This window comes from Taeniopygia guttata, chromosome 7 (assembly GCF_048771995.1).
Source record: "Taeniopygia guttata chromosome 7, bTaeGut7.mat, whole genome shotgun sequence".
In the NCBI taxonomy this organism is placed as follows: domain Eukaryota; kingdom Metazoa; phylum Chordata; class Aves; order Passeriformes; family Estrildidae; genus Taeniopygia; species Taeniopygia guttata.
In genome coordinates, this window is record NC_133032.1 from 22689825 (window position 1) to 22717632 (window position 27808).

The window sequence follows — 27808 nt, forward strand, 5'->3', positions numbered from 1 at the left end:
GTTACAGAGGTCTGCAAGATAAACAGACCAAGAATTTCAGAGTTATCCTATGGTCTAGAGGGAGACAGGGACAATCAGTCTGACTGCATACATTAATTTTATTCAGAATATCAGCATGAAACCCAGCATTTGTATCCAATCATGGTGTCTTATTATTGTTTCTAATACAGAAGCTGAAAAATAGACATAATTTAAACCAGCCACAGAAAAGCTGACAAATAATTCAGTACAGGAGATTTAATTTAAATTGAATATAGATCAACCACACAGACAGCAGCCTCTCCTGAGCAATACTGTTCTGCATGTCAGAAACTTAAAACTCTGGAAAGCAGAAAATAATTCTCAGAAACTCCCATAAAAAGCTTCTCTGACTCAGGTATCTGTAATAGGAGCCACTGTTACTTCTTATGCAGAGTTGATAGGGGAGATCAGCCATACAACATGCTCCATCTGCAAGTGCTACCACAGTAACATCCTCTTGAACATAAATTCTATTTTGGATAATGAGTTGGCAACCACTGTAATATAGAAATATGTAACAGTGCGAAGTAAACTCAATTTATGGCTCAGCCACATCAGTGTAGGTGGCAGAGAAAAACCATGCAACTCAAGTCTGGTACAAAACGCCACTGACTCTCTTGCCTCTTGCATACAGCTTCTGAGCCACTTAAAGACATCACCTTCCACATATGGAGCACATACAGAAAGAACTACAAGAATTTTTTTTCCAGTTATCAGAAACCAAAACTGTAATTAAGTGCCAAAGCATTGACTCTGACAGCTTATTCCAACCTCTGACAATGCAGGAGCAGCGTAACTTGTTTTATCTCCTCCAACAGTAAGTTCTGAAAATTAGACATTTTGGCAGTCCAAGACCATGAAATTTCACCAGCTGTATTGAAGATTTAAGTGTTATTAGTGTTTGCTTTCTGCTTTCTCTATGTTCTTGTGCTAACACCTTAAACTCATGATGGATCCAAAATTCTCTCCCCCTTTTTCTTTTGGCTAAAGGATCATTTAACCTGAAATCATTTCACTACCTGCAGTACAGGGACAACTTGATGCAGTCCACACCCCGCATCCACTTCTAGACACAAATTTTGTGTGTGCACTACAGCAAGAAGAGACAGGACCCCTCATGTGTATGAAGGGACACAGAAACCTGGTAAGGGTTTTGGAGGGGAGGCCCTCTGAGGAGGGGTTGAGCTCACTTGGTTTGTTCAGCCTGGGGAGGAAGAGGAGAGACCTCACTGCAGTCTTCAACATCCTCATGAAGGGAAGCAGAGGGGCAGAGGCATCAACCACTTGTCTCTGGTGACCACTGACAGGACTTGAGAAATGAAACTGTGTCACGGGAGGGTTAGGGTAGATTTTAGGAAGAGGTTCTTCAGTTCTTCATCCAGAGGGTGGCTGGGCACTGGAACAGGCTCCCCAGGGAAGTGGTCACAGCACCAACCCTGACAGAGCTCAAGAAGCTTTTGGACTACACTCTCAGGCACATGGCGGGATTCCTGGGGTGTCCTGTGCAGGGCCAGGAGTTGGATGTGATGATCCTGATGGGTCCCTTCTAACTCAGCTTATTCTACGAGTCTGTGATCCTATAAGCTATGGGAGAAGTGACAGACAACTGCCATCACAGAAGTCCTGCATAAATACTCACTATGCAGCAGGTACAGGGGATCAGCTTGCCTGAACACCACACTTGAAAGAGGTGACAAGGCAATAAATTCTGCTTAGATGTATGATTATAGATTGCGTATGGCTATATTTAGGAATCTACAGAGGATCAGTGCAAAAAATCAGTATCTGACACCCATGAATGCTGCACAATACATGTCTATCCCCACAACTCTAGAGGATTATAACCACTTCCAACCAAGCAGCCATGCACAGAGTCCCTTCCTTTTCCACTGAAAGGGTTAATTACATGAGCCTCTAGTTTTCAAAACAGCATTTCTGCATAATTTATTAATGAAAGGGACATGGACTTACTGTCTTGCAGTAAGGCAAATAACAGATATACTTCTTAACCCCCAAACCAAATTTGTCACAAAACTGTAAAAGCAGAATCTATTCTACTACTAATATCTTAAGTAAATAGTTGCATTTAGCATCACTCTAAACCCCCCCAACCAACCAGTCCACAAAACATCAACCAACTCACCACATCATTAGAGTCTGTAAAGACAGCCACTATTATTCTCACTTCCTTTTTCCTGTTTTCTTCTCCTTCCAATATTGATACTGTATTTCTCATCCAAATCATCTTTCGCCTACTTGTTCTTCTCTTGATGCTCCCTACCATTCCCCTTCTTGTTCCTGCTTAAAATTTTCACATTTCTTTTCCTCATCTGCCTCCTGTTGATTCCATTCTCCCTGCTTTTGGTTGTCTATAGGGTAGCAGAAGTGCTTGTCAAATGCAAAAGCTAGTAAAGGAAATGGGAAAGTGAAGTTAATCTGTGAAGAAGATCACATATATTAATATTACTTAGATATATGTAATTTGAAATGACACCTTATTTCTACAACCACAGGAAACATTTGTTTCACCATTTAGTTTATCTACCAGCCACCACAAGAAGTAACTCCTAAGATTCCACATCTGTCATTCTGTATCCTTCTTTTCTCCATTAAAAATTTAAACAGAAACCAAGCAAAGCACAGCAGAACCTTGAATTATTTTCCCACATAGGAGTATATGAGGAGTAAAAATTAAATATTTACAAGTGGCCTACTTTATTGTCACTAAGTTCAGTGACAATAAACTTCAATACAACCCATCCAGGTTACACTGTTATACAAGTAGGCTAACTGAACTTTAAGGCAGTTAACTTTTAGTTAAGCAACTGCTACATTGGAGAAAAAGCTTTGGATTTAGGACAATTTTCCCTTTTCTTTTTTCACAAGAACAAGAGCACTTGGGAAAAAAATTATTAATAGAGGCATACTTTTTTCACAAGCAAAAGCAGTAAGGGCGGGGTGTTTAACATAATCCAGTCTTAAAGGCCCATGGCTGCTACATACTACATTTAAGTTGAAATATTTTAAAGTCTCTTTTTACAACTATGCCTGGTACAATGAGTGTGAATCATGTTTCAGCTTCCACAAGATATCTGCCAAAATCTCACATTTTTTTAACTGTGTGGCAGATTACTGTAATGTCCTGTCACATGTAGACTCATTTTTGCATCAACAGAAAACATACATGGCCCAAAGATGGCAGACTGTCTCTGTGTTTATTAACACAGAACCCCTGTGTGCTGTGGACAGCTCTAGCAATGCAATCTTTAATACAGCAAACAGATGGAATCCAGATTATTGAAAAGACCATCTCTCTCTCCCTTCTGCTTTACCAGTCTATAGAGGCATGCAAGCCAGAACTTGCTAGCAAAGATCTGGCATTACTGGGTAGGAATGCTTTCCTGAGACATTTGCCACAACTAGGTGCAGGGGAAAGTAATCAATGTGTTTCAGTGGTTTGGGCTGGCTTTTTAAAGTATTTGTTTAAGTATTAACTGCTAGAAGGTATGTTAAAAACTACTAATGAAGCAATAAAAACATTTTGTTTTTTCTCGGAAAACACAACAGCTATACAGTTTAGATCTCTTTACACTGTTTACCTGGGGTATTCAGTAACAAGGTATGTTGCACTGCTATACAATAGCTACTATTCTCAATCAAGCTTTCAGAGACTACAGTATTAAAATATAAAATCTAGTGTCTTAGCACACTAAAACGCTTGTAAATTCCTGTGTTTGGCAGCAACAGGCACTTTTGATATACATGAAATAACAATGCATAAATAAAAGTATGGAATCCTGATTACTGAAAAGGGAGAGATCTCTCTCTCCCTTCTGTTTTGACAGTCTATAGAGGCATGCAAGCCAGAACTTGTCAGCAAAGATCTGGCATTACTGGGTAGGAATTAAATGGCAGCATCATAGCAAATGCTTCTTGTTAATAATTTCAGATATGTACTTTCTAACAGCAGTTAAGTGGGGAAAAAAAGTTTCTTCCTCAGTGTGTGCTGGAGCAGCAGTGAGTATTGTTGGCTTGGGTCAACGGTCATATTCCCATCATAAACTTTTTTGTTCAGTTCCATATGGATAGCCAATATACAGCGTTTCCTGCAGCAAAAAAATCAAAAGCATTCCATTAGAGAATGAAGCAAGACACCATTTAAGAATTCACAAGAAAGAAGATAACTTCAGACTCAGCATGGAGAAAGTTTGTAATTTCAGTCTCTACTGCAGAGGTAAAACCTCTAACACACAAGGCTGTACACACACACACACATTTTGAGACAAACTCTTATGACCCAAATCATTGCTGTGACACTGATTATGCTGACATGATGATCTGTGATTTTGTGACAAGGCTTTAGGGCTTGTAAAAAGGTACTAAATGTTAGCACTGTAACTACCTTGAATAACAGTTGTTAGCTCCCTGGTAGATCAGCTATATAAATAAAACCTTTGTTGATAAGTTATAAAACCTTTGTTGGTAAGTTATATATCCAAATGCCTCTGAGTTTTGCACAGATTCCTTTGGATCTCTTTAATAGACAAAAGTTTTCTGATAGTTTAAATTCAAGATTACATATTGGAAATCAATTGGCTCTGTGAAAAAATGGTTAATTAAATTTAGAGAAAGTAGAAAATCCTTCCCTCTCTACTGCCTTTGTCCTGAATTTAAGTACTGACTGTTTACATTTGCAAGCACAGCTCATCTTAATGGTACATGGCAATCCTCAATTTAACAGAAGCCTGTTTATCTTGGAGAAGGAAGATTTCCAATCCCATCTAAAGCACTGACATACATTATCTAGGACAGGTTCTTCCCTTCTTACTCTGCAAACCCTAATGCCTTAACACACTTTAACTTTATACTGCAAAATCAAAAATTTCATTCCTAGTTTAAGCTACCTTTCTACACAATTGTATGAGGATACTTCTCTTTTGACTATGACATTGCAAGAAAACATATTTCAGGGCCAGATGGTTTGAAATTTAAGGTTTCTCATTCTCCATGAAAATAAGCTATCATAGAAAAAGGGTGATTTTTTTCCTCTTACTTTAATTTACCTTTTATAAGGATTATGGAGTAGCTCAGCCAGACAACGCAGATAATATGAGGATGAAGTTGGGGATTGTTCTAGTTTAGACACATCCACCTTGCAATGACTCCAAAAGATGTCTGCTGCATGGGGAATCGTGACTTTAGAACTGATATTCTCAGCATTCCCATCAACTTCCAACAGACTGCTACATTCTTGCTCATTTTCTGGCACAACATAACTCTGAATAAAAAAAAGCTTCGGTTTTCCTAGGAGTCCAGGACATGAATCTGCTGTAAAGTATTTCTTTATTTGTTCCAAAGGGAATCCAGAAAAGGTATGGTCCGTACAGAAGATGCTCTGAGAGTTTCCACGGCTGACCAATATGCAAACGAAGCTGTCACAATATTTGTGCTTCTGCCACCTTGCAACTTCAAGCAATTTTTGATTCATGGAGTTCATATTTAAATACCTGTGACAATGAACGTCATAGCCTAAGCCTCTGAAGGTCTTTTCCAACACATCTGAAAGAAGCAAGATGTAATTAAACCAAGGTACACCAAAGCTCAGTCTCATCTGTATTGAGTTACAGTACTTAAGAGTGTTTTTCTATTGAAACAAAGTAGTTTATTTTATCACAATAATTAAAAATCAGGAACACTTGGTGTTGATCACAGTACATTACATACTTATAGTGCTATATGCATGTTGTCTTTCCTGTGAGCTACATGTTTCATGACAGCAGAGACACTGTTATCTGTTTCACATTCCACAGACACATACATGCTTTCCTTTAGAGCCAGTATTCCAAGTTCCTAAGACTTAAAATACAAGGCAAGAAAAAAACAGACTTGAAATGATAAAGAATGATCTGGACAGCATAGGAAGTCTGTTTCACCTTTTAATTTGTCAAAATTACCTTGAATGGTTATTATAGATACACAGAACTGCATAAGAAACACAGAGGTTCTCTTTCATCAGTCAAAAATGAACCTGCTGCAGTCATTTTTGCTTCCTAAAATTTTAAGTGATGAGCTCCAGGTAAAGAATGGACACTGGAGTCTTAACTGGGACAGAATGGCCTTTTCAGGCAAAGAAGAAAGCTGAATAATGAACTCTTTCAATTGAGTTAAGACATTTGTAGGTAGCCAAACCCCAAGACTTAACTCTTACTGTATTTGTGTTAACCTGTGCTGCAGAAAATGTGTTAAGATCTGAATAACTACATTGGATGTATCTTAATATGGGACTGAAACCAGATACATGGTAGTTAAAACCACAGGTATTAAGTGTTCAGAGAACCACAAGCTACTACGACGACTTATATCTGTAGCATTGTATGTTTAGTATAAAACACACATACATTGCCCATGGACAGCTTCTGGTAGGAAAAGAATTGTCAAGTGCCATGTTTATATAAAATGCCTTACACACATAGGAAACTTACCCACAGCTGTCTTTGACTTCAAAACTTTAACAAGCCTTAATTAGCAGGGGCTGTTTCAGAGGTAATGGCAGTAAAGCAGCTGTGCTACCAGACTGTTCTCCCCACAAAGCCCACAGTGAACACAAGAAACAGAACTCATAACTTTCCTCAGCAAAATAAACTGTAGACACAAACTCTACGCTATAGTGAGGTGATAAAAATAACTACAGTTTCATTCCAATTCTGCTGGTTTGATTAAATTTTGTAAGATAATTAAAAAACTGTCCAGACATTTTTAATTTGAGAATAGAAAGATAAAGCTTCCTTATTTTATGCAATAAAACATGCTCTCAAAATTCAGACTACTCAGTATCACTACGACCCAGCAGTTACACACTTGATGAAGCCCTCCATCAGTCACGGGTAACAGAACATGTACAAAATGAGAATTATAGCAGTGAGAATGCTTTTCCTAATGTTCTTATCTCACTGGCAGCTGCACATAAGCACACAAATACAAAACCTGGTGTCACCTTAGTCCCCATACACACTAACTGTCACAGTTTAAAAGAACCAACTCAAAAACTCAGAGCTGACAACTTGGTTAACAATTAATCAGAAATTGTACATAGCCTTGTATAAGCCTCGGACACTCTAAGGCAAGACTCACCACAGCATTACATGCTGCAGCCTGAGATCAGAAACTACCTATTTCTTCAACACTAGCCAACTGTCAACAAACCTCCACTGATTTTTCAGCATCTCCATTCTACATAAAACACTAACCTTTTCTCCCCTCATTATTTGCAACGTAAAGATTAAAACTGATTTCTAAATTGAAAAGTCAAAAGCAGCTATTTACAAAACAGCAAGGTGCATTTCAGTTTGAATTTTATCAACATTTGATAAATTCATGCTGTTTACACTGGGCATTATAAAGTATTGTAATTCTTGATCCTACATGGTTCACCTTCCTGAGATTAAATCTTGGGACAGCTACAGATTCTTATGGATGCCACAGATACAATTTCTAATGCTTTCTCTGTCTGTTCTTCAGTGTACTCAGACTTCAGAATAGTGTGGCACAACTATTTCTGCCTTTCTAGCAAACTCCTTTAAGCAATGCCATATGCCATATCTCCTCTCAATCCCACTAGCACCATAATGTACTTCAGTGCAAGTCTTGCTTTCTATCATGGTAAATGCTGACAATGTGACCTCAAACATCTGAGATAGACTTTCTGTGTGTGAGCTCCACAACCACTGCCCTGCAATTACAGCAGCAATCCTAAATTAGTTAATCTGTGGGACCATTACATTTGAGAAAACCGAAAGACATGTCCAGAAAGCCTCTCCTTCCCCTACATCTCCCAGCCTATTACAGAACTAACTGTAAATACTCTTTTCATGTTTATTTTTAGCCTCACGTGTTACAGTGATTAGAGAGTGAGGGATGTTTTTGATCGTGCAAAGATCTAATTCTAGGATTCTACAAAGGCAACCAGGAAACCCCCACATTTCAACAATGGCAGTGACTACACTGACAGCAGTGGTGACACTTTCAGTTTCACTGTGGTGACATTTTCAGCCAAACTGTGCAAGATAGGACAGAAGTCCAGGTGCATTATTAATAAAGGACCTCATGGCTATTCAAAATCTCTAGTGTCCAATATGACTGCACTTCAAACCCACAACAGTTCTGGTTTTGTTAACTGGTGAGAAACACTACCATCTCTGCCAATAACCTGCTGTATGACTTTACGACTGCTGTAAGCCTAATTTTTCTGTTGGCTGCTGAAAATCCTTTTTGTCCATCCCAAAATTCAGTCAATCCTCTTCCACATTCTTTCATTCAGAGATTCTGCACAAAAAAAACCAAACGTTGTCTCCAATAATTAGGACAGTTGGCTTTAACCTGATGTTGTCCCTTCCCTTTAGAAATCTTGCAAGAATTGGTAGATTAAATGACTGGGACAACACTACCCTAATTTGGCTGGAAACTGAACATTATATTCTTTATACTTAATTCTTCTAATTATCTGAGACTAACAAGTTAAGGGACTTAAAATTCCAGAGACTTACCTGTGTCATTGCCTATACAATCTATTATCAGGCATATTCCTAAAGGTTGACTTTGCATTCTGTAAGAATCATCAGACATCTGAGAAATGTGAAAGGACAATTACAAAGTCAATACATCACTTTCTCAACTTTTAGACCATATTATTTTCTCAAATTTTATGTTACAGATGTATTAAATAACATTCTGTTGTTTTCCATCAAGTAGCTAGCAGAAATCTGTCTACTGGGTTGTAATGTGTCTTATCTACACAACAAAAAACCAGGAGAAAAGGACTAATGATTTTTTTCTTCTATTTCTAGTACAAACTTAGTTTTTGTGTCCTTGTGTTATGCAATCTCACTACCATAAGGATTCTTAAACAGAGACTAAAACCGTATAATCTTCATACTGCCAACACAATAAATGTAGAAATCTTCTGTATTCCTCAGGTGTGCAAGCAAGCACTGCTCATCAGAAAACTTATTTCCTTATTTAGTGGGAACAACCTCCTTATTCCTAAATAATCCATAATGACTCTATTGTTGTGATAGAGAATTGATTGAAGAAATCAATTTGCTACAGGCTGGTTCCTGATCTACAGGAGAACTAGTGAAAATAGCAGTTGGCCATCCTTATCATTAATACACTAAGCATGTCTGTCTTCTGCCTGGAGAGCAAGGGGTGAGGAGGGAATCAAGAACAAAATCTACTGCATGCAAAGAAGCTCTGTGATTTCTAATGCATGTGGCAAGAGGTCTGAACTTCAACAAGTTTTAACTTGGCCTCCACTAATAAATGTACGAGTTCCATGTGCACATCATATATACATGTATTTTGCACACTACTGCTTCCAGAGTAGCAGCAAATATTTTATATTTCAAATATATTCTGCAAAAACAACTCACAGGACTTGTTTATGGTTGAGGATGTACCCATTGTTCTGCCTGTACACAGCTCAAGGAAATCTCAAAACTAAACACAAAGAAAACTAAGAAAAATACTCACAGAGATTATATTTATTTACATGCATACCTATACACAAGACTATACCTTATGTGGCACTGATCCTGACTCCTCAATGGACATGTGAAGTGGTTCTGCTGCACCTAAAACATACAGAAGTAATCTCAGCATGCAAGTGCCAGTGATATTTTTTAATCACCAGACCATTTATAAAGAAAAGGTATCTCCTTCAGCAAAGTTCTCACCCATCGGGACCTCTCAGTTTCTATGTATGCTACTGAAGTTTAAAAATCCCTAAATTATTCACCTCTAAAATGTTATCTGCATTTCATTCTACATTGCTTGGGATTAGAAGGAATAATGAATCTCTTCTACACTGAAACAATTCAGCCAACTAATTTTAAAAATCACCATATTTGAGAGATTTTGGAGTTTCCAGAGAAAACACAACACACATGGAAAGAACCTGGTATTCAATGCACAACTTCCTGGCTGGCCTGGTGGGGAGTTCACTGCTGAACTGACACAAAAATTTCCTTCTCCAGAGCTAACGGACAGAACTGCACCACACAGGCCTCCAGAGCTGGCTAGCCAATTTTATCCATGGTTTTACCAATAAAGTATTCTGTTAAGAAGTTTTGACAGTGGAAGCTTACATTTTTTAAGAATGCTTTAAGATGTGGCAGCACAAGCAAAGCAAATACAAGACCAAACAGTAAGGCCAGGCTCAGTTCTGAGAGGTATCAACTACTTTCTGCTCCTGATGTTATTAACAGGATTAGCCATGAACACAACTTTCAAACAACAGTCTTTTTGATGTAATGAAATTTATTTGGCTCTTTTAGATAAAATGCTCTTACCCAGAGTAAGACTTGATCCCTTTTGTAATTTTTCTATGTTCTCATTCTGAATCTGAAATTAAGAAAAAGGCATAATTTTCCTACTCTCCTTCAAGAATTAATAAACATGTCCCAAAATAAAACACAGTACTATTTCCTCCTCAGTAAAAGGATATTTTAGATTCATTTCTATCAGCTAAACAGAATTACAATGTAGCAGCTGAAAAAACCTACCCAGAGCACAGACAAATAAAATAAACACCCAACTGTTCCTCCTCCTCCTCCTCAAAAAAAAAAAAAAAATCACCAGCTTGTCAACTGCAAGGAAAAGCCTCTGAAGATGTAAACTTTGTTTCCTATATAGCAGCGGGGAGCGGCATGTTTACTGAACACATGACAACTAATATCATCAAATTTAGCATGGTTAAAGACTTTAAGAAATGTCATGCTAATACAATATTAGAGCTAACTTCTTAAAAAAGCTATCATTTTCAGCTTCAAAAATGAAAAGCTACTTTCCCTGAAAGATCTAGAGGTACAAAGAAGAAGAATATGTTTTGCAAAGAAGAGTCAAAGCAAAACGTTTCACTCCACAATGTAGTACAAAAAACCGTCAAGATACAGATTTTATATGTTTTTAATAGAAAAAAATTCACAGAAGTTCTTTAAAGGGCATCTTTCTCACGCAGATTTACATCAGTCCCTAAACTCAGCAAATAACAGGAAAAACAAATAAACCAAGTACTACTTTAGTCACTAGCCATCTCTAATTCCTCAGGCGCTGAAAGATGGATCTCTTTTAAAGTCTTGCAATATTTAGAAATAAAGGATTTGTTTCACTTCTTGAATACTTACCCCTGAATGATAAGGAGGATCAATCAGATTTAAATTAGGGAGAGAGGCCTGATGTGCATTTACATAAACTGGCTGAGAATGAACAGAGGACACTGAAGCTGCAAATTTAACAGAAACACAAACACACCATGATATTTCAACTGTTTTGAAAACCTAGATCTACAAAGAATGCAAATGCCCTTATTTGTATGTCACAGTTTTATTTTCAGCACATCTGATTGTTGCTATCAAGAGTAACCAGTACAAAAAGAGCATCTCACCTTCATGTTTGTACTTCTGAATCTTCCTAATCAAGTCTATCCTGTGAATACTTTGAAAACAGTTTTCTATCAAATCCAGTTGATTAGGAGCCACCAAATTTAGCTTCTCCAGGTCAATTATAAGAGCTAGAAAACTCTAGAATAGCAACATAAACCCAAACACATCAGTAATTTTTTCTCCACCAGATGTAACAAAGCAACACAGAAAATACCATGGAGAGGTCATAAAGACTGTGTAAACAATTAGAGATGTTACACCTTCTAAGAAAATTATCTGAGAAACATATGAATCCTTAATATTGTCACAGCAGTGATAGAAACTACAAACTGATGTTCTTAAAAATCTATCTTAAATTTTTGAGGAAACAGTTTTGCATTTTATTTTTGCTACAAAGCAAAACAAAATGCAAAACAGCTACTGCAAATGTCACCTCACATGCCACAAAGCAAGAGGCAAGAAAAGCTTTGGGAAATTTTCAGGGCCTCTCTCCTTCTCTGACTGAAGACAGAAAAGGAAAAAAAAAAAACTTCAAAGGAAGAAGACAGAAATCTTCAGTCTTCTCTACACAGTGGTCATGGTTTCTGAATCCTCTCTACTGAATTTCTGCCTTCTCAGAGGACTTAACAAAAATATTCAGAATGCAAAGGTATAAAGACATAATTACAATATGTTCTTTTGTGTTCTTTTGTAAGTGAATTACAATGTGTCCTTTGTAAGTGAAGCAGAGCACAAACAAAAAGTGACCTTGTAACTTAAGATACAGTTCAAATGGTTATTGTGAGATTACTCTTACATGAACTGTCAGGTCAGAAATACTGAAGAAAGATTTCCATAAAATGCCCATGAAGTTCATTCAACCACAATACACTACAACAAGCACTGTTCCCTCTTACTTTTTTACTAGTTTTTCATGCTTCTTTTCTTGAACTAAAAATCAACAAAATGAAACAGAAACCACAACTCCTTGCCTGCTTCCTGATGTGTGTGTACTCCTGCCTCAATACTTCTTGCAGTACTGACTCCTTTCCTTTGCTGTCTAGCTACATATTTATTTTACATTAATGTCTCTCTGCTGCAGAGGAGAATGCCAACAGGAAAACATACCTTATCTTTTGCCATTTTCATACGAGGTGCATAATCTCTGAGTAGAAAACCAAGAGAACCCACTTCATCTTTTTCCAGATTTTCATTTATCTCTACCATTAGTACCCTGAAATAAAGTTGAGATATTTCTAAATTATTAGCTTGCAGCAAGATTCCTCCCTTTCCCAACTTCTCCCCATGTTCCAGTCTTCATCTACAATCTCTAACTAAGAAACAGGTAAAAGACATACCCTGTTTCAAGATCCAGTTATGAAATACTCTTGCTAATCAGCACCTGTGTTTTTCAGACTGACAGTGTAATAGCCACTGTTAGGAAAACAGAAGTTTCCTTAATGTTTAACAGAGATTAAGTGAGAGAATGAGACAACAGAACATATCCTTAACTTTTTAACCTGTTACAGGGTTTTTATTTCAGTGAGAATTCAATACAAGAAAATCTTCCTTATGAGTGCATGGATTTCCTTCTGAAGTCTCTCAAAGAAAATGACTGGAATTTCTTAATTTAAGCCTCTCAAAAGTAGTAGAGTAAAACAAGTAAGAGAGAGTCCCTTGAGAAAAGTTATACCACATGGCCATGTGCCCAAAGCAAGCCAGAAAAGAAAATATGTCTAACCAATGATATTCCTTTAAAGTGTCATTTAGCTGCTAACCTAGAACTCTACAAACATCACTGGTTTTATTCACAAACACACAAACTCCTTAAATACAGATGCTTCTAATGCCATGACTAGTAAGAAACTATTATAGTTTAATTCAGCGACTAAACTTGACATTTTCTTTTAACTATAACTCTAGATATAATGTCCTTTTCTGCTTTTCTTCTACTTCAATAAATATTCTCTGAATCTGTGAAGTATTAAAAAAACAAAATAAAAAAAAAACAAAAAAAAACCCCACAAACAAACCCCCCCCCCAAAAAAACAAAACCAAAAACCCCCCACCACTCACCCATACTGCCCCCCCTCCCCAAAACAAAGGAAAAAAACAAACCACTTACTTTGAACAAGATAGCACAGCTTTAAAATCTGAAATAGATATATTACCTGTAATCAGGGATAAGTCTGAGACTCCTGGCAAGGTGAGCTTCCACTGTTGCTTTCTCAGTGTTCAGGATCCTCCTCAGCAAGTCAAACCTCTTAACTCTGTACAACAGCTCAGACAAGCCAACAGGAGTCAGTTTCTCTCTCTCATTCAAAGCCACCAAGATCTCTTTAAGATCAGCAGTGGCCAAGTCAGGAGCAAGGTCTCGGCATAGGAAAACCATCATCTCTTCTTCATCTTTATCCAATTCTTCTTGAATCTGATGAATAAGGAAAGCTGGCACTTGGCACCTGGTCATCACTTTGTTGCTGTTCCTTTAAAATTGCCAGCCTACTTGTTTTTAAACTGGAAACCAACATGACATGAAGCCTGTGTCTACCACAGCACTTCTCTTGTGTTCATTCTTAACTAGGTGCATTTCCACAAGGGCAGTTCTGTGGGAGAGAATTAAAATACAATAAATCAGCGATCTGCTGCACAAGTTCACATAACTCTCCTATCTGAAGTATTTCACTTTCAGCTAACACTCCAACATACACTACACAGACTTCCTTTATTCAAGGGATTCTCCCAGTTGTTCATTACAAAACTAAAACTATTTGGAAGGTCATACTAATCAGAAAGACATGTAAGTTCTTTTTGGAGTAAACTACCTTGAGTCTGTATATTCCATAGGAAGTGAAACAAAAGTCATCAGCTTGCTGATGAGTGATAGATGAAGTATTTCCAAAAGCTCTGCTCTTTTCCGAGCAACAATATAGCATGTAATTTTAGAACTGCTAATATCTGTAAATTCAAGAGTGTGTGGATTTGCTTATTATTAACATAACTTAAATTTATTCCAATCTGGGGTTAAAAGGATTTTCCACACACACCCTCCATGCTCAAAAAGATTGAAAAGCCACTCAAAGAAAATACTCCAACCTTAAATATGCAAATTGGTTAATTCTGAAAGTACAGATAAGCCACAGATCACATTTTTCTTCACTAAACATTCATGTACCATTATACTGAAAACTGGAACAAAAATTCAAACCTAGAAAAACCCCCAGCCTTGTGATTAACAAAATCAGAAGGGTGCTGTACTCAATTTCCACTGCCACCAGCTATGGAAATTCCATCTAACCCCCTCTGACCTCCATTATATATAGAGAGAAATGGCAGATGAGCAAACCTAAAGACAAACCTTAGTCCTTCCACAGACCACTACACTGCAGAGTTTTATTTAAACCATACTGGAAAGCAAATGCCAATTCAACTTCAAAGCTTAATATACCAAAATATTCTAGCACCTGAATAAGGTTTTTTTACAGCATTTTCATCCTTTTGTTATGCATTCTGGAAGTTACGATCAAGCAGGTGAGATTAATTTATCTAAAACAGAGGAACCCCTCATGCACTGTAATGTGTTTTGGAATGTTTTCTATCAGAAGAAAAGCATATTTATTGCTAACTTATTTTCAATCTAGCATCAAACACTTATGAGAATCCTATAGAATGACACTGTTTTTATGACATAATGCAGTCAAGAAGGGGGAAGCACAAAGCACCTTCATATGGAAATATCTCCCAGGTACATTCAGCTGGGACTTTTAAAAGATCTTGAAGTAATAGTTTAAAGTGAAACAGGAATTTAACAACTTTTGGTCATTTTTGGAAATACCCGAAAAACTTTAACTACTCCAGTTGATGTTTATCTAATCTTTTAAAACTAATTAAAAGAACAGAGGTGGGGGTGTGTGTTAGGAAGAAATTTCCTACTGAGTTGGAATTTCAGACATGCAAAATTACTATTTATATGTTAACTTAAAATTAATTTGCCTTTAAAACACACATATGAATCATCTTCTTTTGTGAATTTCCTTTATATATGATACATCACATGCTCATTATAAAAAAATGCTGATTATACTCTCAGTGTTGAAACTATCTTACCTGTATGTAGAATTGTTCACAAGAACACTGGAAAACTGGCATTTGATCATTGCCAAACCACTGATCCAGCACACATTGGTTTCCATCCAGGATTTTCCAGTGATTACATTAACTCACTGCTGGACAAATATCAAGATCACAAATTACTGTGGAGGGCTACTTCCTTTTCTGGGGGTGGGAAAACCAAAGAAAATGACCAAGAGTTATTCTTCTGTATGACTGCAGTGAACTAGGAGTGGTGCTCTAAATAAAAGGAAAACCAGCCGCGCACATAACATTCATTGGGTACTGTGTGGGAAATGAGTAAGACCAATGGAAGTGATTTTTTAGTATAAACTAAAACAATTTATAACTTTGCAGATCCACTCCACCATGAGATAAAGGGCATAATGCTCCACTCTTCCATCTGATGACCACTTTTTCAAACATCACAGATAGCCATTATAGCTGAAAAAGTTAAAGAAATAAAGCAATCACAACCTAAACCCAGCAGCCTAGCTTTTGATTATCTGGACTCTGCAACAAGATGACTTACTGCATGTAAATTCTTTACAAACAGGAGAGAAAAATCAGCTTATCTTCTAAGACAAAAAAAGTTCATAGTCATTAGAGATAAAGCTGCTTCAATAATTGTCGTGTTCATGTGACATTCTAATTAGGCTTTTTTTTTTTTTTTCCAACACGGTTGCAAAGGAGCAGGAAATAACATACTAAAATTTCACACAAACATGCACAAAGCTCCAGTTAACTCTTTGCTGGCATTTTGTATCTTGAACCCTTCAGAGTCAACTTTGCAGCAACAAAGGCAGGATATGACGCCAGTGGGTGCAGTTCTGATTCAGGAGATTATCTTTCTTCCACAAGACGAAGATGACCTGGCTGCAGGGGCTCAGGCTGTGCTTCGGCCTTCCTCCGCTCTGCCCTGTCCGCAGAGGCGGCGGCCGTGAACGACTGCGCTTGGAGCCAGGGCCATCTGGCATTTTTCAAAGTTGCCGAGCATGCTCCACAGCTTTTCAATTTCCCTATTTCCTCACTGCCCCACGCCCTTCAGCAGAACTTGTGCAACGTACTCAGGAAACATAGGGAAGTTCTGCGGCACATTCCCTCCTACTCTTGAAGAATTTTCTCCCGATGCAAACTAGTATGACACACTAATTTGTTTTAACATCCCACTCCTCCTAATTAAAACAAAAAGAAAAAAAAAATCCCCCAAACCAAACAAAAAATCCCCATCTACTAAGCGTGGTTTATGCAGATTTCCAGTCATTTTTCTAAGTGCGTCATTTTAAATCACGCTCGGTTTCGGTTCTCACCACGAGCCCCGGCCCCGCTTGCACCGGACGCTCCAGCGCTGTGCCGCCTGTGCTGCAAGCGCAGGGTGCGAAGGGCAGGGAAGGGAAGGGTGAGGGAAAGGAGGGGGAAAGGAGCGGGGAAGGTATAACGCACCCAGACGCCTCGGGGAGGTCTCTACAGCAACCAGGTCCGGCATTTGGAGCAGGGAGGAGCTGGGGCGGTACCGGCCCGCTGGCTGCATAGCGCCGCGCCGGGCCGGGGGGGCTGGGGGGGAGGCAGGATGGTGGTTTCAGTTTTGTTTCCGGCTGCACCCCTGGAGAGTAACTCAGAGCTGAACACACAAAAGCGACCCAGAGCGGATGGAGGCGGGACAGGCCCGTGGTGCCTCCCGGCACCTCCCCCTGGCACGGACACTGCGGCGAGGCCGCGCTGTGAGGGGGCCGCGCTGTGAGGGGGCCGCGCTGTGAGGGGCCGCGCTGTGAGGGGGCCGTGGCGGCCCGTCCGGAGCTCAGCGTGTGCACGGGCGTTTGCAGGCTGCGTTTGGTCCTGCTGCTGGCCTGGGGACAGACAGGACAGCTCTGCGATGGCCCTGCGAGCTATGAAGTAGTAGCAGCGTTTTCGGTGAGGGGTTACACATCTGCGGTCAGCGTGGGAACTTGTTTTGGAGAGAGTTTAGCCGTAACCGTTTGGATGGCTCATGTCTCACTCTGAATTTGTTCGTTCACAGTCAGTTATGTACAGCTGTGTGAAAGTTGTACGCTTCCTGTTGTATAATCTTAAGTAAATATTGCATAACACCTTCTTCCTGAAGATTGGGTGTTGCTATTCCCTTGACATAAACAAGCAACTTTCATGAAGCTATTGACTGCAGGATGCTAGCATTGCAACTGGAGCTGTTCTCCAAAAGGCCTAAAACCTAAAATTTTTCTGAACTGGACAAAAGCCACCTCCATATATAGTGAAATCAGACACATGTAATTCCAAGCTCAATGGATTTCAAAGCATTTATGGAACAGTGAGTCATTTTTTTGTGCTGCTAAAAATAGAACAGTGGAAGCGCAGTACTCTGGGACAGCACACACGAAGAGTCACGCTGTCTTTGGAACTGCAAGGAAAAAGGAGACAGAAAATATTCGCCCACACTAGTATTTGTACCAAGTGGCAGCTCTGTGTTCTGAAAAAATACTTGTATTCTTACTGAAATTGTATGGTCAGGCTCTCATTGTAATAGCAATCATTCAAGGCTATCACAGTATCCCTGCTAGTAAGATGTAGCTGATTCAGAAGGAAACCAGCTACCTACTGTGAATCAATATGCACAATTTTTCCTTGGATTTGTTCCATACAGACAGTGGAGCATCATCAGTTTTATTTTTCAGACTTTTTGATACAAAAAGAGCTTCCTGTCTGGTATTACAATCATGTCTGTTTCTCACCTGCTGGTGCCACTGCTGTTTGTGACCCTGGTTTTTGCACTGTAAAATATCTATGCTGGTAGAAAGGCTGTTCTCATATAAGGACATTGCTATGGTTACAGTGAAGACACATTTGGTACTATTATTTTAATACACCAGAAATATTCCCTCCCCAGGCAGGATTGGTATTATTATACCTGTGAAAGAAAATCTTTATGAATATTGCATGTGTAATAATGACGAGACATATTCTGCAAAATTAGCAAAATATGTTCATCACAAATTCAAGACAGTAATTTAGGGCAGTGGCTGCCATGTGGCTATTAAACCACCAAATGATACTACCTTAATTCACAAACATATAAATTTTACCAAAACTAGTCTTGTCTAACTGAATATGCTTGATATATTTGCTGTATCAGTGAAGTGGCAGGCTTGTAACCATTTAAAAAGACTCATTCTACTTCATGTAATTATTAACATCAGTAACATAGTAACAATTATTAACATTGTAGTAATTAACTGTGTTACTTGTTTTCATGAACAGCCATCTGAAATTCAGTACTCCCTAGAAAAGTTGTCTTGGAACCAGATAGAAAACAAGCAGTGAGTACCAATACATAGGTAAGAGTACCTAAGGGACAATAGAAATGTTTTGTGCCACAGACCTTACACAGCAGGTTTTTTTGATTTTTTAGGGAATGATGCAACTAGATAGGAATGTTTGAGAAAAAAAGATTAGGCAAAAGTTTACTAAAATGAGTGTTTGCACTATGAACAGTGCCTTGAGCAATGTCATACAAAGATGACAAACTCCACTGAACAGTACATCTTCACTCACACAGTAACAGATGTTGTTTATTGGCTCTAAAAATAAAGCTCTATTATAATCTCACTCAGAAGGATTGCGTGTGAATATGTATGTTTAAAAAAAAGATATTTTAGCCATGTTTTGGTAGAACCTTCAACTTTTTTGTAAACCTACAATTTGTGACAGGATTGTTTAAAAACTTCAATTTCTGCACCATGAAAGTATACTATGTCATTGTTTAGTGGCATTTACCATTTCTCACTTGTCTAATTTTGCTTTTCATTTTAGTGATGGCTGTCCTGTTGTTTGTGCTATGTAACATAGCCCCCTTACTTTGTTACTAATGGCATAACAACAAAATTTACAGTAGAATATTCAGACAACTATAATTCCTGTTACTTCAGAGGATATATACTGTCCAGCGATCCTTTTCTGCTATAGTCTTCAATCCAGGCATTCTTAAAGCAGTTCAGAAAAGTAGGACATTTAAAACAGATTGCTCAAAGAGACTACATGTAAAAATAAATAAATCTATAAATACGGCAGAGCAAAGGGAAAAGTTGTTCTTTTTTAACATTACAGTCAAGTATGGTGGAAGACATTTTAGGGTAAGATACAGTTATTGCTGAGTTAAACATTTTATTCTACTTTTGGCAGCAATGTAAGTTTTGATGTCTGGATCACACAGCAGATTATTCTGGTGCGTAGTGTCTGCTGCACTAATTAACTGTTCAATAGGGTTAAGTATAAGCTTTGGTACTCTTATATACTTTGTGGCAGTCTGGAGTTGATTTTAAAGCTTTAAGTTAATATTTATTTTTATTTAGAGACATAAGAGCAAATAGTAACCAACACTTCTAAGAAATTACAAGACATTCATTACTACTTACTGGGAAATAATAGTTATTAAACCTGTAATAAATATGGTACAAATTTTCTCTTAAAACCAACAAACTTCTCCGTTTCATTTAACAGAATCTTGGCAGGCCTTGGAAAGAACTGGTCTGATAGTTTATCTTGCTCTTTAAAAGGTAGCACAGCAAACCCAAGAGCCATCTTGGGTTGGTTTTTCCCCCCATATCAAAGCCAGTTAAATTGCTCTGGCCATATTTTTTGAACCTTTCACAGAAGTATAATAAGATCAAAGAAACATGGGTTTGCCTGTGATAGACTTTAATATGCATATTATAAGTACAGAGTGAGCAGCAGGCTTCTATATGCTTCAGCTTATGATTAGGAAGTATTAAGTTGTCATATTTGATCTTCAGTGGTGGCCTCCATTCTTCTTTGGAGGAAACAGTGAATATTCAATGCCCAGAGCTATGACAAAAGCTGCAGCGCCCCACTTGAGTCCCCTGGTAAAGATTTCTATTACGGTGATAGGTCTTGCAAAGCTACCCTGGTACCTCCAGACTTCATTACTAAAAAAGAAAATGAAACCAAAGGAAAAAAGATCAGTGGAACAATTGTAGTACAAATGAACAAGCATATATATATATATAAAAGAATGATGAAGGTATTTCAATTAGCAAAACATTAAGGCTGTACAGTATGTTCTGTCATTTAAGTATCAGGAATTAAAGTTCATGATAGGAACTCTAACCCTTACCATATAACTTGAGATACAAGTACTGCCAGCAAACAACACAATTATAGGAACAGAATCACCTCCCTGAAATCATGTAATTGTACTCTTCCGTGTTCACTCTGTAACAAATCAGAGCCCACTAGCACTTGCATGGATTGGACTAACTACAAAGGTTAGTCACAGTGCTAGACAGTCACATCTTACAATCCAGACACAGATAGCTCATCTCAGCATGGAGGCACTTTCTGTTTCACAATACAACACAACTGTATGACAGTCACATGATTTTAAAAGGAAAGACTGAAAAGATGGTGTTTAGCTTGAGCTACAGAGCATGTACAAACTTCACACTGTTTTGCCTTGCTGTTTTCAATCTCCATTGTTATTAAATCATTAGTCACTACTCTGACTACAAATATTTATTTATTTATTTATAGCACAACCAGTGTAATCTATGGACATGGATGTAGTTTGCCTCTTTTAAGGACTCAAAAGTCTTTAAGAAAAGGAAAAATAACTAGTAATAAAATAAAAACTGTCATTTTGAGAGAAAATACAGGGGTTTAAAACAAGAGGGGCCACCAGATGACACATCAAGATGATTTTTGAGGCTTTTGCACTTACCGAGCCCACGGATCCCTCAGACCCCGCCTTGCCAGCCTCTTCTGCACCTCCTCCATGGGAGTTCCCTCCACCTTCCACTGCCTGTAGTCAGGGAGCTCCACTTTGTCATGGCCGTGGCCACTTCCGTGCCCCATACCTAGAGGAAAAGGTCAGTTTGTTACTTTGCAGAGAGCATCATCTTATTTTTATACACTTGCAAAGAACAATCCCCTGGACAGGACAACCAGGGAGGCAACAAGAAGAAACAGAGAACAAAGAGCTTTGTTCTGTAAAGCAAAGAGCCAAGGGACTTTGTGCTGTGTTTCAGAGCTTGGTGATTACACACAGTAAAGCAAACTTAAGTAACGACCATCACTACATTCATGGAACACCTATGTCGACTCTCTATGCCAGAGAACAGTGTAAGAAAACCAATGGCTTCCATGTCTATAAATGCACTGCAGCAACACCAGCCTCTCACTACTTCCAGAATAATCAAAAAGAGTTCAGAGTAAAAATATCTGACTTAGGTATGGGAAACCTATGATTGCCAAGCTCTGAAGAAAAACCAAGACTTGGCTCCTCAGTTCCTTTTCAGCTGCCTCCAGTTCAGATATAACTGGAATTCAACAGGGCCAGGAGAGACACATGGACAAGGAGATGCACCTTACTCGTTGCCTGATGAGGCTGAGAAATGTATGCTCTGATTACAGACATCTTCGAGAACTACTAAAATATTAAGTCTCTCTTTAAAAACAGATGTGAAGGGGAACATTTTCAGCGAGATCATGAAGACTGGAAGAAAATTATAGCTTTTAAGGTTCCACTTTCACAAAGGACCTGAGTCTTCTTTGAGCCAAGGTTTCCCATTTTAAGACATATCAGGCAGCAAAGAACAGATTCACTATCCTTAACTTTTAGAAAATTGACTGGAATGCAGGACACAACTTCAAAGCCTGTTATTCTTGAAAATTACTCCAGGCCATGAAGGCAAGCAGACAGATTTCGTTGCCCGATAAAACTTGGAGAGCAGCATTAACGTTGTCATAAGCCGAAAAGCTCCCCCTGAATGAGACGCCAGGCTGCAACCCTGTGATACAAAGGGAAGGCCTCTCTCCTACCCACATTCACCTTCCTAAGAGAGAAGGCCGTGCCCTGTCGCGCAGACGCCGCGGCCAGCGGGCTGTGCTGCAGCACCAGCCGGGCGCTCTGTGCCAGCAGCACCAGCACAAGCGGTGCGCAGAGGTCGGACGGAGCGGGGCACGGAGAGCACAACCCGCAGTGACAGCCACCCGCACTCCCCCCGCCTGCCCGCACACGGACACCCGGCGGCAGCAGCGCCCGGTGCCCGCGGTAACCGCCCGCGGTACCTGCCCGCTCCGCGACCCTGCTCAGGACGCGGCCGCACCCGGAACCGGAACCCAGCCCAGCACCAGCCGCTGCAGGAAGCGCGGGCCAGCCACGCGGGTTCCGGGAAGCTTCCGTTCCGGCACTTCCCCCCGGCCCGGTGTGGACACGGGGACCGTGAAGCGCTGCCCGACCCCGTTCCCGGGCCGCTGCCGCCCGCGGCGCTCCCGCCACGGCTCAGCAGGGCGGGCACCGCGCCGGGAGCGGCGCCGCCGGCCCGGGCTGAAGAGCCGGGGGGAAGGAGAAGCACAGCGGAAAGCGGCCAATCAATGCGCGGCTTCTTGCGGGGGCGTGGCCCAATGGGCGGGCGCGTTGCTGAGGTGCGGGGCTGGCGGCGTTGGAGGCGGCGGAGGAGGAGAAGAGCGGGTGAGGGGCGGCGGGGCCGGGCTGGGAACGGGGCCGGGGCTCTCCCGCCTTCCGCGGGCTGCCTCTCGCCGTTCGTCACTGCAGGCGCTGCGGGAGAGACGGAAGCCCCGCGGGGTCTGTGCGTGCGGGGGCGCGAACCGTTCCCAGCGCTGGCGCCGGCAGCGCTGATCGCACTCGCTCGGCTGCCGCGGCCGCTCTGCTCCCTCTCCTCTCCCCTCCGCCCGCACAGCGGCCCCCTCCCCGGGTTATGTAAGCCCCGGCCCGCCGCCCTGCCCGCGGGGAGCGGCGGCGGGGTCCGGGCAGTGCCCGCTCGCTGCCAGCCCTCGGGGCGCGCTTCGCTGGGGAAGAGGCTGGGGGAGAAATCGGAGCTGCCAGCGAGCCCGGCTGGCGCCAGGAGCCGCGTTTCGGTTTTCAGTGGGTACGTCTTAAAAGAACGTTCGTGTTTGTTTCCATAGGAGAAGCGGGGAGGCGTCCCGAAATCCTGGTAGTGCACTGAACGGTAAGTAAAAAGGAAGAATTCTCTTGATAACTGCCTCCTGAGTGAGGTGGTGACTTGGTTTCACTGAGTACTTGTGTCAGGAGCTCGGCGTTTTGTATATGTGGCTTTGTGACTGAGAAGTGTCAATTGCCTTAGTATCTGGTTAATTATAATTATTTTTGTGTTCGTCAAACTTGAGTACAGCCTGCTTCATCTGGAAAGAGACTGGTAAAAGTCAACTACACAGTCAGTGAATTATAAAGACTTAAATTACTTCTTAGTTGTATATAATACAATATTGTTTCTTTTTAGCAAAATAGAAACTGTTCTATTAATTTTTGATAGTCTTATTAACATGAGAATAAACATAACAGCATGATGTTGGTGGAATTTTGGTGTAGACTGTAGTGCCTTTTTCCAATATATTTTGATGGAAGTCTACTTCTGGGTTTCAGGATTTTTAAATAGGGATATTGGAAGCACATGAGAAGATTTCCAGGAGGAATGCCATTATCATGTTATTAACAGTGAAACTGTTCTAAATAGAGTGCCATCTGTTTAATCCAGACTGCCTCAGTCTGGTTTCAGCATTGTGTGTTTTTCACCGTGAGATGAAGTCTGGAAGATTCAGAGCAGGCTTCTCTCAGAGTGAGAGGACACACATTTGTTTTCCTTTAATGTATGGGGGGCTGGAATTGTCGGAGGGGCATTTATTTGTTAGGTGCTCAAATCTCTTAGAGAGAATGCAGTTCTGTCACACACTTGCAAAATATTTCTTGTTTTTTACTGTGGCTGAAAGTTAATGTGTATGTGCTCAAAGTCCAGTGGTGCTGAGGAATATTTTTTTCAGAATTTTTTTTCAGTGACCCATAGACTTGTCACATACAAGATACCTTGGTTTTATTATTTGAGAGAAAGATAAAAAGTCCCAGTTTTATTTATTTGGTAGTTATTTTTTCCTTATTATTTGTTTGGGGTTTTTTGTTTATTTTGTTTTGTTTTCTTGGTGCTTGGAAGCCTGTCTTGAGTGTTATACAGAAAACTATGCTGGTATTGCTGAGTTTGTTCCCAGGGACATTCAGTTCTGATCACAGAGCATTGGCTTTGTGTGATCTGTTGTGCATGAACAGAATTGTGGCAGAGGAGTGCACTTGGCAGGATTTGTCTTCAGGTCCACCATTGCTTTCAAGGTTTAACAAGGTTTTCAGTAGCTGGTTTTGCCTTCCCCCTCGCCCCCAGGTACATAAAAACTCAAGGTAAGTAAAACTGTGCAGTCAGTTGATCTGCTCTACTATGTTTTGCTTCCTGTGTTTCCTTTTCTTTCAGTATGGTTTATACTCTTTTAAAAATAAGGCTGCAAATATGAGGGATGTGATATTTTGGGAATATAGTAAGCTCTTTGATGCTGTATCTTCAAGTAAGTAAGTCTGCATAATTTCAAGGGGCCTAGAAGTGTTGCTACAGTGTGTTTTGAGAGGAAAGCTTCACCATAATTACAGTGTCAGTCTGGAGAAATCAATAATATGCAGAAGGAAATAATATAGAAGAAATCTTTATATTGTGTAAAAGAGCCCCAGCAGACAACTGAATGTCCTCTAGGAAGGAGAGGTCATTGAAACTCCATGTACAAATAATCAGTACATTTTGTGATTTATGCAGTTGGTGGGATTTTTTTGTGGTATTTTTTTAGTATTATTAATTAGTTGTGGTGTTAATTACTATAAAGATTTGGTGTTCTAGGATAAAGTTATGTTAGCATGTATGCAGGCAGCCATGCTAGTTATGATTTACTGGGATTCCTGCTTGTGTTGTTAAGCTAGAGGAAGGCTGCAGGGTTTCTTGGATAGCTTTCAAATGTCCATGTTTCCAGCAGTTTGTGTTGCTGTGCATTCTGGATTAACAGATTGTGAGGTTCATTATAGGAACCAGTCTTCTCTGCCTGTGCATCCAATATTCTCTCCAGCACTGGACATGTTAATGCTATGCTCTTCATAATTGTTTTCTGGAGTAGAGAGCTGTGTGACTGACAGTGATTTGAAGTGTTTTCAGTTTTGAGATGAAACGAAAGGGTTGTGGGGTTGTACTTTTTCTTTTTTTTTTTTCCCCTTTAATATCAGAATACATATTTGAACTGGTTAAATATTGCATCCTTTTTCTCCTTGAAATTGCATGTTACTTCCTGTGGTGTTGGATTAGTAGTCAGGTCATTGGAAGCCTCTTGACATTTGAATAAAATGGTTAAGGCTGCTTTAATTACAATAAGGATGGAAAAGATCTTTCTTTAGTTCACCTTGGTTTCTTTGAACGCTTAAAAAAAAAAAAAACATTCATTGAATGGTGGGGAAGGAAATTATCGTCTCAGGCATCATTAGAGACCTAAATATTTTATGGACAGTATCACAGTCACTGTTTCACCTCTATTTTAGAGAAGTGATGGGCTGGAGCAGGAGTCTTAGTTGCTTTCTGATCATGGTGTTTGTTTGCTGGTGGGTTGTTTTTTGGTTGGGTGTTTTTTTTTTTTTGGGCAACATACAGACCATTCTTCAGAGGAAGAGCCACACTGGTCTGAACTGTTACTCTCTCCTGAAGCCTAAATCTCTGAGACCCCGGAATGTGACAAGATCATTGTTCTGAGTTCTGCTGGTGTGCCACAGCTCAGCAAGTGCTCATTTGACAGCAGGTGCTTTATTCTTACACTCTTCTAGAATATAGGCTTACTCCTTATGTCAGCTCTCCCAGTCTCAGTGGGGATGATGTGTTATATGGATTTTTGTTTCATGGATATACTTAACTTATAAAAGCTTTTGAGCCCATGTATGGTTTTTGCAGCTACCATGTTTTCTGTCTATAAGAGCTGCACTTCATGTGTGGTGTCAATAAGTCATTGTTCTGTTTTGAACCTGTTACCTGAGAATGTCATGTGATACTCCCTGTTTCTGTATGAGGAGAGGCACACCTGTTTGCTCTTTACCAAGCAGTTTAATATGAGTTGAGAATCTTTAAAGATCTGGGTCATGTATTCACTCAAAGACTTGTCTGGGCTGGAAAAGAATTTTCGATTCCATTATTTTTCTTGATGCTTGTTTCCTTGTATTACGGTATGAATGAGTATCAAGAAGTGAAGGTGGAGGCTTTCCCAGCTGAGTCTTCTTGAATATCTGTGCCATAGTAATAATAATTAAAGAAATCCCTTTCAGGCAAAACTGATCTGAGCAGAGACAGTCACAAGCAGTATAGTTTGACTGCTACCTTAGTCAGTTATTTTCATTTCCAAACAGAGTAAGTGTGAGAAGTAATTCTTTACTTATTTAATGCTGTTTTCTACAGGTTTTTTTGAGTAAGAAAGCAGTTTGAGTTAATGCTTGTATAACTCACTGTAGATAAAATAGCAAGCTGATTGAATTTTTCTCTCTGCACCTTACATTCCTGCTTCTAATAGCAAGACAAATAATTCAAGTGTCTTTTTTTTTTATTTAATCATAGGACATATTTATAGAGTGACTCAATGCATCTCCTTTTTTATGTATAGAATTTGGACTTTAGTTTTTAAGCTTCAGATAAAAGCTCAAGAGGTAGAGGGGCACTTCTGATGAAATAAAATATAGTTATTTAGGAAAACCCTGCTGTAAAACAAAATTCTGTATTGCCAGCCGTGCTACAAAGAAGAGAACATAAAAGCCAAGAACAGGAATTGGGTAAGATAGTATATAGTTTGCAAACTGTTTCAGTCTGTGCTGCAGATTATCCATTGTAGTAAAAGCTTTTTATTGTCTGATGAATGGCCACACAACAATTTTTTCTGTCTTCTGTTAATGCTACATTTTTCTATCAAATTTAATTAATTTGGGCACAGGGTTCAACAGATGTTTTATTATTAATCAATTCAGATGATTAGTGAAAGACAAAAATACCATTGGCAAGTCTCTTTTTTGGTCTTCCTGGATCGTTTGCTGTTCTGCAGGCAGTCCAGCTTGACTCTGCTGTCCACTGCCTGTGTCAGATCTGCTGCCTTCACCTCTTGGTGTGATTCTGTAGAGAAATACAGATTTTATGGTCAATTTTATTAAGTTTACCTGAAAATAGAGAGCCAGTGACATTTGGAAAGAGATCCCACTAGGGGAGAGAAGTGTTTGGTGTATAACTACTGCAAAGTGGTAAACTATTTATTTATTTATCTCTTAGTAGTGATTATCATTACTATCATTTGACATTGAAAAATGCCAAATTCCGTGGCTGTGTAACATTGATCTGCACAGGACCTGATGGAGATAATTGGTGCAGTTCAAATCTCTTAAAATGCTCTTC

At 39.6% G+C, this 27808-nt stretch overlaps 3 protein-coding genes across 7 annotated transcripts in view; 1 reads left to right on the forward strand and 2 right to left on the reverse strand.

Moving 5' to 3' along the window:
• Nucleotides 1-78: 78 nt before the first annotated feature.
• On the reverse strand, nt 79-17200 carry CFLAR (CASP8 and FADD like apoptosis regulator). Its single transcript, XM_030277736.4, is given in 12 exon segments — nt 79-4006; nt 4008-4127; nt 5085-5580; nt 8565-8643; nt 9595-9650; nt 10368-10419; nt 11202-11299; nt 11462-11597; nt 12567-12672; nt 13610-14041; nt 15543-15658; nt 16989-17200. Coding segments are annotated over 10 exon segments (1464 nt in total). The 5' UTR covers nt 13906-14041; nt 15543-15658; nt 16989-17200; the 3' UTR covers nt 79-3981.
• Nucleotides 17201-20213: 3013 nt separating this feature from the next.
• On the reverse strand, nt 20214-22669 carry NDUFB3 (NADH:ubiquinone oxidoreductase subunit B3; the record flags this gene model as incomplete). Of its 2 annotated transcripts, NM_001245694.2 has the most annotated exon segments (4): nt 20214-20482; nt 21274-21409; nt 22384-22440; nt 22468-22633. In NM_001245694.2, coding segments are annotated over 2 exon segments (291 nt in total). In that variant the 3' UTR covers nt 20214-20325.
• A 240-nt stretch (nt 22670-22909) lies between these two features.
• The window catches only part of HYCC2 (hyccin PI4KA lipid kinase complex subunit 2), a 50347-nt gene continuing 45448 nt past the window's right edge, over nt 22910-27808 (forward strand). For 2 of the 4 annotated variants that reach the window (XM_030277729.4, XM_072932394.1), the window contains exons 1-2: nt 22910-23025; nt 23481-23524. The gene's annotated coding sequence lies outside the window, so the exon portion shown is untranslated. Of the gene's footprint in view, nt 23026-23047; nt 23140-23288; nt 23444-23480; nt 23525-27808 lie in introns of those variants that run through there. The other 2 variants (XM_032749604.3, XM_030277732.4) reach the window with 2 other exon arrangements.